This window comes from Accipiter gentilis, chromosome 26, assembly GCF_929443795.1.
Source record: "Accipiter gentilis chromosome 26, bAccGen1.1, whole genome shotgun sequence".
Taxonomy (NCBI): domain Eukaryota; kingdom Metazoa; phylum Chordata; class Aves; order Accipitriformes; family Accipitridae; genus Astur; species Astur gentilis.
In genome coordinates this window covers 5,293,768-5,311,377 of record NC_064905.1, presented here as the reverse complement: position 1 = coordinate 5,311,377, position 17,610 = coordinate 5,293,768, and the positions used below count along the sequence as shown (strand labels likewise).

Genomic DNA, 17,610 nt, shown 5'->3' with positions numbered 1-17,610 from the left:
GGTGAAAATCACTAACAAACTACTTTCTTTGTTCCTACAGTGGACAAGCCTTTGCTCTTCCTGTTGACATCCCTGCAGTGGTAGTAGCCAACCTGCTTTTATACAGAAACAATTTTCTCATTTTCTCAAACAAGTTGCCATTCCCCCCAAAGAAAGCTCTGCACAGCTCCCATGCTCCTGAAGACTCAAGTTTTATCAAGTGCTGAGAAAACTTTCCAGAGGAAGTACAAGACCTGTCCTGGCTAGTGATAACTTGGCATCCTTTCACTTGCTCTAATAGGATGCTCTTCCTTAAAGAGTGAGGTGGGCTGGGAAATACAGCTCTTCTGCACACACAATGCCATTAAACTGGACTGAACCCAAAAGGGCTCTATGTGGTCACAACTGCATGTTTACACAGAACAAACTGGAGCAACAGGGCTTAAAAATAATCAGAAGGGAGTTAATCCCAGGGAAAGGGCTGCTAAACGAGCAGTGTAAGACAGGAGCAGCACATCTGTCTTTCCTAGGGAAATGCCTCTGAGCATGGGTTTCACTTTTACATTTGCTTTTCTTTCTTGTGACTAATGAATAAAACCTGTGAGTTTGGTATCTCGAAAAGTCAAGTGTCTGAAGGTCAAATTGTCCTACACTTTACCTCTGTAATTTGTGCCTTTTCATGGTTTGTGTAGTTACTACTGATACAGGTAAGAGTCCTAAAAATATTCACCCTGTAGAGGAATTCAGCCCTTCTCCTATTCAACACAGTCTAATCCTGCAGTTGCACAGTCACTGTTCTGTCTTGGTACAGTAAATTAATGCTAAATATCAACATCAGAGAAACTGATTATGTGGAACTCTTTCAATTACAACATTCACCAGAAACTACATCTTTACAGTAGATGACAAAACACAACATTTTTCTGCAATCACAGTAGGACACAGTATCAGTGGTATTGCCAATAAATGCCAGTTTTTGACCACACAGCCTCTAGCAAAGTCTTTATTCTGATTTTTTTATCTAATTACATACATAAAAGGGATACAGTGAAGTAAAATAAAAAGTCCTTCTCCAATGCACATTTCTTAGAAAAATCCTACCTCTCCACCTCTTTTTGAAATCAACTGTCTTGGTAAAGTGTAGCTATTTACCTGTATACTGTGGTGGGGGGAGAATTCAGTGTGTCATAGATGAGCCTCACGTGTCCTTGGTACAACTCCAGAGCCAAAGGATCGTTGTCTCCTTTGTATAATAAGATGCCGTTGTCCTTGTCCGTTGCTACCTGTGAAACATGAATAACCAGGTGAGGCTGCTTGAGAATGATTAAAAAAGATACAAACCTATATTAAAAATCATACCAAAATCATATATGCAATTCAGATATGATTTAATAAATCATATATATTAGCAACAAAGAGAGCAAGAGCCACGAGACACAAAAAGGTCTTGGTGACATTGAGTGGGCTCATATACAAACAGGTTGGCCTCACTAAAGGATGGCTCCATTGTTTCAAATGAGAACTAGTTTTCAGGAGGTGAGAGCTGCAATTTATTTGATCCCTGTCAATAGACTGTTGCTGTATTTTTGGCCACACATTAATTTATTTCTCAGCAACTACCCCAGCTTGAAGTGGAGATTTAGAAAATCAGCTCTGGCAGTAGGAGGAGTGTGTCACAACTACAAGCAAACAAATTTCAGCAGGTGCTGATCTGTTCACGGACTTTCTATGAACACAAAGAAGGAAAGAAGGACCTGTCCCCACATCTAGCATAACCATGAGTTATTCACTGAATCCAAGTTGCTAGCGAGTCATCCTGATTTCAAATGGGACATTTAAAGAGTCAGGAAGAACAGAGTAGCCCTCGTCCCTCTAGCTTTGATGTACATCAAGAAACAAAAATTTGAACACTGAATCAAAAAGCAAGGACTCTGCTTTCCCAGTCTCCAGCTCTCCAATATCCCTATGGTACAAAAGAAAAAGAAAAAAAAGTCAAAATGGGATTTTTGGATACAACCTGCCTGTTATTTCCACAGTACATATTTCTTGAGATTTCTTGCTTATTTTTATATAATGGCTGTTAAATGCCAAAACTAAACAGTAAATTTAAAAATCTGTTTGCATTTATATATATTTAAATACTACCCTTTTGCCCCTAAAAGATTTTTTTTCTTGAGCACTTTTTAATAAGATTTCCTCTATCTGTTCTTAATAATGAATGTTATATTCTAATTTTAATTCACTAGTGATTAATTACTGGATGCAAGAATAATATTCATCCTGGGAAACAAGCAGTGAGAACGTCATCTGCATGTGCTTTCCGTGATAATCAGTTTTATTCTTCAAGCTATGGCTGATGTAATGTGTTTTGTACACTTAAGAAGACAATGTCCAGATTTTCAGCTTTAAAGTTGACCTATAGCATTTGGAGCCTTTGGGGAGCCATATTCTAGAGTGCCCATGTTTTAGAATCTCTTTTGTGATATTAAATAAAAGGGGATTTTGAAGAAAAACTGGAATTTCAAGTATAAATGAATCAGCTTCATTTTCATATGAACTGTATACTCAAGCTATTAAAGAAAATATAAATATTAATTATGGAATTTTTTCATTAGAATAAACTTTGCAGGAACCACCCCTCAAAAATCTATTCCTAATGTGGAAACTCAGTCTTCTTTCCCATGTCTTGACATCGGTATTTTAATTACAACCAAACTCCATCAAGTAAGTCTACAATATGATTTCCAACTGTGGAATACAATCTTTTCAAACTGAGAAAATAAATGCAATAAAATAAACATGCAGGGATGATTTTTCTTCTCACATCTTTTGAAATGTTATGCTTCATTTGCAGGGTGAATCTAGCGTAGAAATAGTCCAGATTAACAATGAGTGGCCTAAGAAAGAGATGTATCATGTTATGTATGTGCTCCACACATCCCGTTTATTAGAAAACATGTACAGCGAGAAATGATTCCCTCATTTACTTTGGGATATTAGGGGGGAAAAAACCCCCAAACAGTTTAATGCTTACTAGATTGTGTTCGCAAATAACTTCCAAATCACTTAAATATCATATTGGACTAAGTATCCAAAATTCCTTTGATTCACAGCCACAAAGATGACAGTAGTGGCATGGCATCCTTGGTATCTATTTTCCATTGTCTTCTGAACTTTAGACCTCAAAACAAATTTAGGTGTAACTACCGGACTGTAACAAAATCCCAGGCCTTTTATCTACTGAACGTGCATAGTAAAAGAGTAAGCAAAATATTGTCTGGAAAGGCCATTTAGAGCAGCCTCTTTTAATAAGTGTTCTAATATGAAGCACTAGTTACTACAGGATGAAACACAATGCTGTAAATCTGTAAGAAGACAGGGAGGTTTCCTGAACCATCTCTAGTGATGTTGCCAGTCTGGGAATAAGAGAGTGGTGAGATTCTGGGGGCAGGATATGCGCCCACAAAGGTAAAGCAGTGCCTTAGCTGCTCCTTAACGCTTCAGTAATTTTAGAGCAGCCAGCTGGCTCACAAGTTGACTCTGACTCTGTCAGCATCTTGGCCAATAGAGCCTGTTCCTTCAGAATGAAAAAATATATACACCTATATATATATTATTGCTTAGAAGAGCACTAGGCTGGCAACTGATGTTCTGTGTGACACACCTGGAGGGAGATGTTTGCCTGAGGGCGAATTTTGGCTGATGGCAGCTCCACATAGGAATCCTTCCCAACAAAGTTGACCGTGATGAGCTTCTCGCATTTCTGCCCAGCAAAGCCAGCAAGGCAGCGGCAGACGGGCTCGTGGTGCACGACGATGCACTGGGCCCCGTTCTGGCACTCGTAGTTATCACATGGGCTCGTCTGGAGAAGAACCATTGGTGGAGGAGTTTCACAGAAAAGTCCACTGGAGAAGGTAAAGGAAAGAAAAAGCAGCCTCAATTATCACTGTTTTTTTAAGGAAGGAAACATTTTCAGGTGCTGACATTATACTACTACGGTGGTATAGCTGCTCTGAGATTCAGCTATCATGTGCCTGCTTTACTGTGCGAAAGCTGTACAGCATAGTGCTGTACAGAAATCCCCATGCCGGGTCTGAACGAGCCAGTTCAAATACTGAAAGCAATTTGTACTGCACTTTGCACTGGTTCTCTAGCTCTGGAAAGTACAGCAGTCTGTCTAAACCAGCTTCCATCCCACGCCATGCTGTGCAGAGGTTCCCAGCAAAAACTGGGAGCCATTTAAGCCCAAACTGGAGATTTTCCCATCCTAGGCTTTGTGATTTGAGTCACCTATGCTGTTGTAAGTGGCAAGCAAGCGGGAAATCCTCTATTTTTAGTGTTCTTTACAGCCTCCTCGTTTGGTTTACTGTATGTCAGAGAGTGTATCATCAACAGATGGGCAACTGCTAAAAGACTCAGAAGCAACACACTGATACCACACTATTCGCTGGGCAGCTTCCCTGAATTGGTTGTTTCCAACAGCATCAGGATCATTAACTTTATTTTAGCTGAGTTCGTGGTTGGCAATGTCCTGGATCAGAAAAATGCAAAGGAAACGAAGCTTCCCCAGAATCAGAGGTAGCTGAAAACCAAAAACCAGATCTGAGTACTGGTAAACTCGAATCATATTCAGATCTGGAGGAACGTGCTGTGGTTCAATCTTAACTATATGAGAGGCTGACCAAAACCCACATGTAGGAACCTCTGACCTCTGAGGCTTGGGCCACATCGCCCAGAAGCAGCAACGTCTCAGTCCCCGGGCTGCCTTCTTGGATTCAGCATGGCTGCACACTTCATGGGTTATTTGCTGGAATGACTCAGCTATGCTGAAATACCAACACCAGCATAGAAGGAGCAGAGAAAACGGAGAAAGTGCAAAAAGCTGCAGTCATCTTTCAAGTGATGTCACGTGTGGGACTAAACTGCAAAAAGTAAATGAAAAACCTCTGCCCAGTACACCCACTGGGCCTGTGCAATCAATGGGTACAGCAAAGGGACTGGACCAGGCTCGCTGGCTGGCTGCACACGGTATGCCCCTGCACCTATACCCCAAATTTCTCATTACAGCCACTGCCCAAACCCAACAAACCCTTCCTGTACTGATGAGAGAACGTAAACTCTTCGTGTTGAGTTCTGTGACTGCTTGAAAATGTTTAGACAGTAAAATGATGAAAAATGGGTAGTTAGTGAGTTGGGAGGGTGCGTCAGGCTGTGCTGCAGGGAATGCCGTGGGGATAGCTGCAGCGAGGGCTGTGGGCTCAGGCTCCTGCACCACCTCTCTGTGCTACACAGCATTCGTCAGCACGGTGGCAGAGGGCTTTCCAGGAGAGGACTGTGGCAGACCCATTCATGCAGTGAATAACCCATCAGCACAGTCCTGGAACAGTGAAATTCCTCTTGTCTCACCAGGAATTTCCTGCCATTCAGGGAGCACTTTGTGGAATAATAGCACTCTTATAAAAGCAAAGAGAAAAAAAAGCCAAAAACCTCACTCCTCTCAGTAAAGCAGGTGAGACTTGGAAGCTCTGTGAATTTCTAGGCAACCTTCCTAGATACAATTAGAACAGAAACCCAAGCCATTACCCTGCAGTAAATAGTACCAATACAAGATATGCAAGAACAGCAAATAAAACAGCCATAACATACTCAAGACCAATCTTGCTTAGCCACAGAGACCAGAACCTGTTGCCTCTTTAGCAGGAGGAAATGGAGATGACTGCTTTCCTTTTTACATTTTCTCACGTGAAATTTTGCACAGAGTGCCACAGCTCTATCTTTAGCGCTGTGTGGAATGAGAGCCCAAACCTCGCCCTGTCCCTGTTCTCCCAATACACACCACTCTCTAGTCTGCCTCTGGGAAACGCGAAAGAGAGAGAAATACACAACAAAATATGTATGGGCTAAATCCTGAACTGCATCAAAAGGAGCGGACTTGCTCTGCTTTTCTATCATGTCTGAGAAAAGAGACACGGGGCTTTACATTACTGCTTTTACAAAAGGCAGACTTGAAGAATGCCTTGAAAGATGCAAACATTTGGGATTTGCACCTGGAATAAGGCCAGAAAAGCTCTCCTTTACCCACAGCTGCTATCCAGCACGGAATACCCTAACCAGCTTCCTAACTTTGCCCAAATCTGTATGTTGGCCTTGTACGTGGTGATGTGGGTATGGCAAACAAAAATCCGTTCCACGGGAATAAGCACAAGGAGGGTGAAAACCACTGCTGGGAATTTCCGAGGCCTAAAGCAGAGTGCTGTGCTGGCCTCTCACCGCTGCCCTGTGAGCACACCCAGCAGGGACTGTCCCGCTCCAGCCCTGGTGTCACGCAGGCTTGGCTGGGCTCCTGGACACAAACACACAGATGTTTCCTTCTCAGCCAGAACCGCCTCTTGGTACTTTTCAGGATAAATTGCTTTTCAACACTTTTCTCACTGCATTGCCCTAACTTCCTTTATTCACCACAAGGACGGAGTGATGTTTCACAGCCAGCCTCCCCATTGCTACCTCACCGCTGTAAGGGGCAGGGAGCTGTGGTTACCAGGGTCCCCTTATCTCCCCCCACTGCCCGGGTGACACTTAGTGCCGTAAGTGGGCATAGTCACAGGCTGCTAATACTATCAGCATTCGGGGTTTGGGGTGGGGGAGCAAACCACTCCCTGTCAGCCAAGAGGTAAATATCGTCTACCAGAAGAGCATAATCTTGCATAGGGACAAGCCAATCCATTCATTTAGACAAATGTATCTCAAAAGTGTAATCTGGCAGGCAATACTGCTGGCAATCAATAAATCCCATTTACTTTGCTCCAAGGAGTATTTGGAGGAGATGTACAGGGTCAGTAGAGTGGGCAGCAGTGGAAAGGGAAGCACGGCAGGCAGGACAGTGTGGAGGACTAACTGCAAATGGGTGTATTGGGTTTGTGTGGCCAGGTTGGTAGCAGGGGGGCTACAAGGGCGGCTTCTGTGAGAAGCTGCTAGAAGCTTCCCCTATGTCTGACAGAGCCAGTGCCAGCTGGCTCCGAGACAGACCTGCCGCTGGCCAAGGCCGAGCCCATCAGCAACAGTGGTAGCGCCTCTGGGATAACAGATTTAGGAAGGCAGAAACTGCATAACAGAAACTGCAGTGGAAAAGAAGAATGAGAATATGTAAGAGAAACAGCCCTGCAGACCCCCAGGTCAGTGCAGAGGGAGGGGGAGGAGATGCTCCAGGTGCCAGAGCAGAGATTCCCCTGCAGCCCGTGGGGAAGACCCTGGTGAGGCAGGCTGTCCCCCTGCAGCCCGGGGAGGTCCACGGTGGAGCAGATCTCCACCTGCAGCCCATGCAGGACCCCACACCAGAGCATGTGGGTGCCCGAAGGAGGCTGTGACCCCATGGGAAATCCGTGTTGGAGCAGGCAGGACCTGTGGTTCTGTGGAGAGAAGAGCCCACGCTGGAGCAGGTTTGCTGGCAGGACTCGTCACCCCACATGGGACCCACGCTGGAGCAGTCCGTGCCTGAAGGACTGCAGCCTGTGGGAAGGACCCACGTTGGAGAAGTTTGCGGAGGATTGTCTCCCGTGGGAGGGACCCCACGCTGGAGCAGGGCAAGAGTGTGAGGAGTCCTGCCCCTGAGGAGGAAGGAGGAGCAGAAGCAACGTGTGATGAACTGACTGTAACCCCCGTTCCCTGTCCCCCTCTGCTGCTAGGGGGAGGAGGTAGAGAAAATCAGGAGGAAAGTTAAGCCTGGGAAGAAGGGAGGGCTGGGGGGAAGGTGTTTTAAGATTCGGTTTTATTTCTCATTATCCTGCTCTGATTCGCTTGGTAATAAATTAAAATAGTTTCCCCAAGTCAAGTCTGTTTTGTCTGTGACAGTAGTTGGTGAGTGATCTCTCCCTGTCCTTGTGTCGACCCATGAGCCTTTTGTTATATCTTCTCTCCCCTGTCCGGCTGAGGTGGGCAGTGATAGAGCAGCTTTGGTGGGCCCCTGGCATCCAGCCAGGGTCAACCCACCACAATGGGAAATGGTTGTCTTTGCTCAGTCTGATATGTTTCTCAAAGTAAATTTGTTCTTGGGAACATTTCTTTGTGAACAAACCTAAACTATGAATTAGTTATAGACTAAGAGACTTTTCCTTCCTGAGTGAGACATCTTGCTGAAGCTTCTTGACAAACCCCCAGAGGCCGCCCTGTTCCTGGAGGGTGAGCGCAGCACCTCAGGGGGCATGGCACCACTCAGCAAAAGATGGTTTGGATTCCCCTTTCCAAGAAAACAAGGGAATATTAAAAAAAACAGCAACAACCTCATGGGAAGACAGATACACAGAAAGCAATTCTTGCCAATTTAAGGTAGTTACTGTAGTAGCTGCCTATCAGCACAGCAGTCAGACCCAGCCAGAGCTGCTGAGCTGAGGACACATCAGCGCCACATCCCCATTGCTAGCCAGGCACTAAAGTGGACTGTAAGATTGAAGCACTTTCCTGTTCAAAGCCTTGTTTCATGAAGCGTGTGATCTCTCTCTCCAGCGCACGGCTTTGTGGCTGGCTGGCAAACACGTCAGGAGAGGCAGCAATGGGATCAAACTAGGGTCGGCCCCACAGATGGCTGTCACCCCTGGCCTGACGTCAGGTGTAATTGTTTTCCGGAGGCGACTAGCAGAAAGGAGCACTCCTAACCCAGCTACCTAATGGCAATCATTTTGTTTCATCTGTGAGCATCAAGTAGAAAGCAGAAGGAAAGTCAGTGTATGTAATTCTGACTTCATGGAAGTTAAAAATAATAATAATAATAATAATAATAATAATAATAATAAAAAAAAATCCATGTGACCTACCACAGCCTCCACTAACAGAAAGCAAATGTTGCAAGAAGCCAGTGTGTCTGTGCTTCGTGCTGCTCTGAAAGATTCCCTGAGCTCCTAGTACAGCTCCTGCACAACCCTTCCTTGCTGTGAAACCCCTTCAGTGGGTGGCTTTACAAGTGCAGCTGTTCTGCTACTGGCACCTAGAAGTTACATTAGCAACAGTGTCTGTCAAGGCCTTTTCTTTTTTTAATTTAAAATATATTTTTAGAAATAATTAGTACTATTTATTTTCCTGGCAGTGGAATGTGGAGCACAGCCTGACTTGCATAGCTTGGCCAAGACCATTCTGCCTGGTACAATCTCATTTATTTAAATAATCACTGCTGAGTTTCTTGCAGCAAACTCTCCCAGTGGGGAACACTGAAGCATCTACACAATGGAGGAACAGTGCTTTCTATCGAGCTCAGCAGCCTTAATGTGTGCGTCCCCACTAGAGCAACATTTATCACCACCACCACCACCACTGTGAGGCTGATTGCTAGAGGGAAGGTTTGATAAGTTAGGTTTTATCCAATGGTGCTCACAAATTCTCAAAAATGTTTTCATCTGCAGGGGGTAAAAAAATGTTATTTTGGGAAGAAAACACTGAAAACTTTTCAGGAAGAAAGTATGAGTGATAAGGAGAGGTGCCGCATGGAGCCCAACTACACATGAACAGTGAATAGGAGACGCTAAGATGGGAAAACAGGTGTGGGCATGTTGGTACTATTGCTTATTGGTGCTGTCACCAGAGGTGTGTCATTGTGCATATGAGGCCTTAAATTGTTAAGAACTACTGCAGTACCATTTGTTCAACTGTGCAAGGATGTAAGTTTTAACATCCTTATTAATGTGTGACACCAAGTGGCTCTGACATACAGCATAGTGACAACCATAAAGTTGTTATAGGTCTATGCATTTATTACAACAGTGTGAGCTCCAGATAACTGGGAGGTCACTCTGCAAACTCACTGCTGGGAAATAATTCCTGATACTTAGTCAAAAAACTTTATTAATCATCATCTTAGGTCTCCTAGTTACCGTTGTCAGACCACCCCTTGTGTTCTCTCCTTTTCATCAACACTTGCAGCCTTCAAATACTTGCAAAGTTATCTCCTTGCTGCACAGCCCAGCACCTGAGGCATGCTTTCTGAACAGTTGAGTCTATAATCCTGAACATCAGACGGCTGAACTCGATCAATCACAATCTTTGCAATTGCAATCTTAACAGGGAAAAAAAATATCAGAACCCCCCTCAGAGAAGCAGGCCTTTAAACTACAGAAGGCTGGAGTCATGAAAAGAATAATGAGCAGATCATATTTTGTTAGCAGAATTTTAATCCTGAAATCAAACAAGATCAGGGACTGTTCAGCATAGAGAACACAAGGGGCTCCAGCTTGCTCTCCGCCTTGGCACAGTGAGCCTGTTAGTGCCCACTGTGATGTTGTTCTCCTAAAAGACCCTTGCTCCCTTGCATCTTGCACAGGAAATTTAGGGAGCTGGCATGGACTAGTGTGAAAAAAAGAAAGCAAACAGGAGACCTCAAGTTAATCCTGGCTCTGCTGTTGACAGGCAGCGGGATAAGTGCTGTCTAAGCCAGTAGTTGAGTTTTGGAGCTTTGTGTAGAAAGATGTTTCCTCTCTTGGAGGACTTTTATTGGGATGAAAGCCGCTCATTCAAGTGAGGGAGTGGGCTGGGCTGTTCCAGGTTCTGCTCTTGAAGTCCTTGGTGTGAGATCAGCCAACCCAGGGCACTGCCTAAATTGCCAGTAGAGCTGCTTGGTACACAGGAAGGGACCCAGACCAGTCTTCCACCTACCCTTGCTGCTCCGCTCAACTGTGTCACAACTCAAAACATCTGCCAAACACTGTGACCCTGCCTTCCGGGAAAAACCCCCTCACATTCATCACTGCCTAGTACTGACATGCCTTAAAAATCAGGGGACCTGCAGCAGAAGTCTCCCAGTCACTACCATCTGATGACAGGCTTGAGTTACCCTTGACTCCAGATATGGCTTTGCAATCCCATTCCTCAACTTGAACAATTAGATAACATTGAGCATAACAATTCCACTGTGGGACAGCCACTTGTTATTACCAGTCACCAATTCACAAGATCCCTAAGGCCATCAAAGGGATTGAAGTGGAGAATGAAACATGGAGAAAAGGTTATGAATTTGAAATTCAGTGGATATCTGATATCCTGTAAATAACAAGTCTGATTCTGAGAAACCGCGGGCTGACATCATGTTATATATCAATGCCTATTCAGGGAAGGCTGTCTGTTTTGCAATAAAAACGTGTGTTGAGAGGGGAAAAAACCCCCAAAACCAGCAAGGATGAAAGCAAGAAGAATGAAAACAGTTGCAGATAGAAAGCAGAGAAAATGATTTATAAGTGTTCCTGCAATTTCTGCTTTGTCAAGACTGATCTTTTCAGGTACTCCTTCTTTGTCTCATGTGTGTATTTCAAGCACAGAAAAGGTTTAGCTGGAAGGAAGCCAGTATCCAGCCTCAGGCAATGATTAGTGAATCCATTTGGAGCAGCACACTTATCTTTGACAGACAGAGAGATTTCCAGGAGTCAGATATATTGGCCACTGTCAGAATCAGAGACTGGAAATTTACAGCCCAAATTGTACTGAGCCCATCCACCAACAGGTACAGAGACACTGGCACAAAATCTTCAGACTCATGTTTTCTTGCAGCCAGGCCTGAGGGTTCATATATGTAGTTTTATTATCCTTTGCTCACTCTCGCACATGCAGAGTTTATCTCCACATAATTTACGTGAGTGTATTACCTAGTGTTTTATCAGGAAAGGCTGGAGTGGGCAAGCAGGCAAACTAACGCAGCACTGCACAAAAGGCAAATTGCTGTTTTCAAAGCAAGAATTGTCAACACCCTGTATTCAGTTAACTCAGTAAGACCTACTTCAGCTACAAGATTTGAAGTACTGAGCCATCCATTCACATAGGAAAGACAGATGAATACCGCATCTAGAGGCTGATTAGCTCTAAGGATGAAAGCAATTAAAGAAAGTGCCCCAACACGATGTAGAGAAGACAGTCCGGGGGAAGAGTTGACTCTCACGTACCTGAAACCCTGAGGACAGACGCAGGTGTAGCCATTGACTGCATCTACACAGACAGCTCCATGGCGACACTTATGGCCCACACAGTCGTCATCATCAATTTCACAGTGTTTTCCACTGTAACCCGGCAAGCACTCACATCTGAAATACAAGATTGCTGTTAATAGCTTGTTTCAACATTCACAACAATAGCACACACAGGCAGCTTAGCACCAATCCGCTTTGAGATGGAAAGGTGTAAGCAATTATTCCTGGAAACATCAAGCACAGTTCTTGCCATCAGAAATGCTCAAGTCCCTCCTCCCTGTCTGCAGCTGAGGTTCTGCAATCTGCTTAAATTCAAGCTGAGCAAAGCAATACCGTACTAATGCTTTTCCTCAGCCGAGTTTGTGGAGCAAGGTACTCGTATAGTGGTCTCTCAGTTATGCTAACGATGACAACATCTTCCCTAACCTTACAGATGCAAAGGGCAATATTCTGCAAGGGCAGTTGCTCTGATGTCTCAGACTATGATTTTGCCAATATCTGCACACTGCTGAGTGTCTGAGGTTGGCCCTGCGCAGCTACACGGAGAGCAGTAAGGTTCCACATTCCAAATGGAAGCAATCTGCAAGCAACCCATAAAAGTCAGCAAATTTAAAGAAAAAGACCATCAGTTTTGAGATGACCACCTGTTTGCCGTTCATTTGCAAGGCATAGCTAATGTTGCTGCAACCACAGAAAGTTGTCTTTGAAGCCTGTCCTTTCCTGTGGTGACGCTCAGGCGAAGCGTGTACCTGCTGCTATGGGGTAATGCCATTCATAGGAGCAGCACAATGGGATGCACCCAAACTTGCAGACACTGGCTTTTTATTTTACTTTAGACAATTCTCAAGTTTGTTGTACAAGGGCTGCATCAGCATTTCTATTATAAGCCTTGCAGAAGTTTATAACCTGACAAGAGAAAATACATCCCAACGTCTCTGACTTGGAACAGATCTTTTGGGAATGCTGAACAGCCTCTTTTTGAATCTATAGTGTAGACAATGTTTAGTCATGAACACGCTTTAGTCCATAAAACACGTTTTACTCCTCCCAGCTGGATGTTACCGCACATCTGGAAAACAAAAGGCGTATCACTTCAACCAAAACAAGGGAAGAGCTACAGTTAACTTCAGCAATAAAAAACAGGTCTGTGCTCTTGCTAGAGGCCCTTGTTTGGACCCAGCATGCTTGCCACCGAGAGCTGGAAGAGGAGAAACATTATAAAGCTGAGGGAGGCGGCATCAGGAGAGAAACTACTGCTCCACCGACCCATTCCGCTGGCCTCCTCCTCCTCCCTGCCGGCAGCCTGGCGGGGTAAGTGCAGGAGGAGGCTCCTTGTGGAAAATCTCTTCAGAGGAACTGGATGCATGGGAGCTGATGAGGAAAGATATTTCCACTTTCCAGGCAGCAGTCATTGTGCTGAATTTGGTGCCGAGTGACAGTGTGTTTTGGCTCCTGGCCACTCCCCAGCTCGTCAGGGCAAGGCAGTGAGCTGGGTGACACTTGCCAGAGTGCAACAGCAGGTCCTGTGTGTGCTAATGAGCAGTGAAAGGCTGTCACAGCATCGGGGCTTCAGCAACCACCTAGCTCAAGCACCAAGAAGAACGTGACCTTCAGTCTCCATCTCAAAACATGGCTTGTGACTGGCTAAAAAAGGAGGAAATAGGGCAAAGCCTATTAATCTGTGGGCTGTAGGATGGATAACATTATGTAGATGGATACACTTTCTTTTTCCATTCCCCCTACAGGAGAGGCCACCATCATGACCCTCCACAGCCACAGGATGGTTGATGTTCCAGCTCTGCATGCCTGAATTGCTTTTTTTCACCTTGGCCGCTCAGGGAATACTGCGATTAACATAACAGAGATGACAAAACAGAGCAGAAAGCAAAAAGTGTTCCTTCTCCAAACCATAAGAAGCGGGCAACATTTTTTGGCAACATTTTAGTCACACCTGCAAGCAAATAATGTCAATCAAAAGACTTTGTGGGGGGAACTGGCAGCATTTAATCCTGTTGCTTTTTATTGATCCCTGCAGTCCTAATATAAAGTGATGTAATAATGAACGATGTGCAGTTCCTTATTCAGGGCTGCCATGCATCAATTTTATGATGTGTATTGGCTATCTCAGTAATGACAGAACCACCACTTTTCTCTGCAGGGCTGCATTAAATCAGCATTTTAAGCTGTCAGGTAATAATTCCAAGCTTTAGAATAATAAAGTATATTTATACCATGCTCCAAGATCAATACAGTGAATGGAAAAACATGCTCCTTTCCTGAAGTTGTTTTTTTAGAAGTCATTTCATTGTGTTAAATGGTATTTTTTTGATTTTTGTTTTGTTTTGTTTTCTGGCATACAGAAAGCTACTCTTCTACTACAGTAACAGCACAGTAAAGATGTGGAGGCTGGAAATGAGGAAAGCCACCTGCAATTTTAGCTTAGAAAGCAAAGAGCTCTGTGCAGCCAAACACACACTAAAATTGTCCCATTTGCTTCCAAGCTTGGCTTTCCCCTTAGAACCATAAAATTCCTTTTGGGTCAGTCATCTCTGAGCTCTTAATGTGTCACATCTAGGCTGAAGCTACCAAAAAATGCATGCCTGGAGTATAGCAGGTGAGAAACTCAGCCACATGAGTGCCTCACCCAGCCTCCTCCTAGAAACCCAAGGTCTCCCCCACCAGGGAATGATGCCTTGTTAGTTCCATCCCTGTCCTGCATAGTGCCAGCAAGTGACTGAGTATCAGTAAAAGTATGATGCAGTAAAGAAGGCGGCAAAGAATCTTTCATATTCAAATCCTGGTAAGAGAGTAATTTACATGATTAGATCAGTTATCTCATTTCCCACTGACCATCTGACACCAGTACAGTTGAAATCTTGTTTTCTGCTACAGCCTTGTAGTGATGGCAACATTCCCAGTATCAGAGAGAGCCTAAAAACATGTCTAGTGGTATTTAAAATGTTGGCCTATCCGAGGGGATTTGCATCTGCATGCACTCAATGTCTATTGTATTAAAGCCGTGAATCATGGCTTATATTGCAGGGCCAGAATGGAATTCCCTTCCCATATCAATAAATAAATTGGCTTCCTATTTTTTTTCCTATCTTTGTCATCTTTTCCTCCCTCTGCAGAGTTGCAGACCAACTAGAGCTGAAGGCAGGACAGACAGATCAAGTGGTGTCCTTGCTACTATGATATTCTTCACTGGTGTGTCCTACTCACGTGCCCAGGGCACAAACCTGACAAGTGGATGGTCAGCTCAGGAACAAGCCTGAACCCTGCCATTAATATTCCCCGCTTCTGTAAGCAGAGCGGAGGACTCGTGCATGAGCCTGACTCATTCTGCACGTGGCATTATACTGCACCTTTATGTGCTAAATGTATGGTATATCACAGGTCAGGAGATCAAACTGCTCAAGGGATCAGCAACAGCACAGGACCAGAGGTGGTGGTTTTCAGTGAGACCCAGCAGTAACCACACACCACTGCAAAAGCTGCTGAGGGCTCTTAGCCCATTTCTGAATGGTTTGGTGCAACTGAAGTATGAAAGAAAAAGCAATACTTGGACAAATCTATGTTCAAGGCTTGGCAGGCTCCTTCACCTCTCATGCCTGGCCTGTTAGAAAGCAAAATGGGACAGAAGTAAAGAAATACTGGACTTTTGTGTAGAATTTTATGAATAGTGGGAAGAATAATGCAACAAACAGTAGTAGAAAATACTTACAAGTAGTTATTTAGGCTCCTGTCAAGGGTTAATGGCCTCACTGTGAAGAACACTTTTCTAGCAAGCAACCAAGAAAAAGTGTCTTATTTACTCAAATTATTTGGGTGGCAGGTATGAAAATGCTTCCAGCAAGAGTAAAACCATTCAGGATCACAGCTGTCTCTATCCCTTCATACATCTAGCAACATAAGGTAATTTGAGTTTCAAGCCTTTGCCTCGTAACACGATGTAGCTACTGGATTAGCTGAATGATGGATTAACTAGGAATGAAAACTGGAAGGAACATCAGAGACTATTTATGTACTGGTACACACCTCCTTATCCAGCCCCTGTGTACCATTTCAGGAACTGTCCTAATCATTTAATAGTTTCATCTTCCTGAAGAGTTGGAAACATTTCTGTCTGCAGATTTTTCACCCAAAAGAAAGGCTTGAGTTGTACAGATTGACTGTCTAGCACAGACTGAGCTGCCCTTGAGATAGCCAGCATCTCTAAAATTTTGGTTCACTTCCTTTTAACTATCCTGAAATGCTCTGTGTATTAGACTATTCTGACATGCCAGTTGCGTCACAGGACACAATCTGACCCCACCTGCAAGTTACCAGCTAGACCAAAGAGTGCTACTGTCTCTCCCCTGTGACACGCTGGGTGTGCTGGGCCAGGGCGTCCCTTGCCAAAATCCCAGCCCTCCCTCCCAGGAGGGAATCAGTGAGCACCCAGGATTGCATTGCGGCCGTGAAAACAGCGTAAGGGGAAAGTGCAGAACGCAGCTCACATTGCACTGAACTCTCATTTGTCTTCCTCACTTCTTTGATTTAAAGATCTTTTCTTGACAAGCTTTCCATAGAGCTTGACTTTTCAATTGACTGTCTCTATTTGCTAAATTGCTCTGAAATTCCCTCTTCAGACAAGTGATGAACACTGCTACTATGCACCTCTCAAAACACCCCACCCCCCAAATCTCCAGATGTTTTACTGCCATTTAAAACACAAGGCTTTATTTTGACCCTGTGAAACAGTCAGTGTCATTCCCAATATGCAAATGCAAAGATAGACTTCACAAAATCTAACATGAGCCGAGCAAGGCTCGCCTCTGTAGCCAACAGAAGAAAGCAGCTCTCGAGTGAGAGCCATCCAGTTCAGCTGTTTGCTGCTGCTGCCCAGGTAAGGAAGTGTGGGGAGAGGAGCCCCACTGTGGTCAAGGCTGGCCTTTGCCAGTGCACCCCAAGACTGCCAGCCATCCTGGAAGACAACAGCTAAAGTGGGAATACAAAGGAAAACTCCTGATCTGCAGCTTTATGCTCTAGCCAAAAGTTTATCTTTCCCTTCTCAGTAGTTAGAATGGAGACTGGATTTTAAACACTGAGCCAGCGTGGGCTGAGGAGAGCTGAGTTACATCTGTTAAGGCTCCTGTTATGGTGCTTGAATTGATGGATGCCCTAAGGAACACATAAGGAAACTGTCCTTAGTTTCTGAATGCAGGATAAGATACTTTGCAGTAACTCTTCCAGAAGTACTCCTTTTGCCATGCTCTATTCCAGAATAATTTTTCTGCTCTAAAAATCCATTATTTTCAAGGAAAACACAGAAAGCTAGAAAAGTATGGTCTGAAGTATATATAGTCTTGCACTATTTGCATTAATTTTGATGATTTTTACCCCAAACTCGTTGCCAGTTCAACCCTAGTCAAGCCAATGGATGGATCCGCCCAGTGTGTGGAGACCAACATGCACACACACTTACCTGGTTCCTTTGTCAAGGGGAACACATTTGGACTCATGTTGGCATGGATTTAGATCAGGAACACAGTGGTTGATCACCTCATCACACAGTTCACCTGAGGCAAAAGAAAAGCGATAAAGCTGTAACACAACTTGGACAATCCTGAAGCAGCTCCAACCATGATGTTCAGGGATGGCAAATCTCCCTAAATGGAGACAGCTCAGTAGTTCAGCAGGAAGCGACAGTATT

The 17,610-nt window shown here is 44.3% G+C and overlaps 2 protein-coding genes across 3 annotated transcripts in view; both read right to left on the bottom strand.

The window, feature by feature from the left end:
- SLIT3 (slit guidance ligand 3) overlaps window positions 1–17,610 on the bottom strand; it is a 536,826-nt gene that overhangs the window by 25,377 nt on the left and 493,839 nt on the right. For both annotated transcript variants that reach the window (XM_049829395.1, XM_049829396.1), the window contains 4 exons: window positions 17,383–17,476; window positions 11,892–12,029; window positions 3,644–3,884; window positions 1,132–1,262 (listed from right to left, as the gene is read on the bottom strand). In XM_049829395.1, coding sequence (XP_049685352.1) covers window positions 1,132–1,262; window positions 3,644–3,884; window positions 11,892–12,029; window positions 17,383–17,476 — 604 coding nt within the window. The remainder of the gene's footprint in view (window positions 1–1,131; window positions 1,263–3,643; window positions 3,885–11,891; window positions 12,030–17,382; window positions 17,477–17,610) is intronic.
- Window positions 1–17,610, bottom strand: part of PANK3 (pantothenate kinase 3) — a 307,492-nt gene that overhangs the window by 59,477 nt on the left and 230,405 nt on the right. The gene's annotated exons all lie outside the window — the stretch shown is intronic.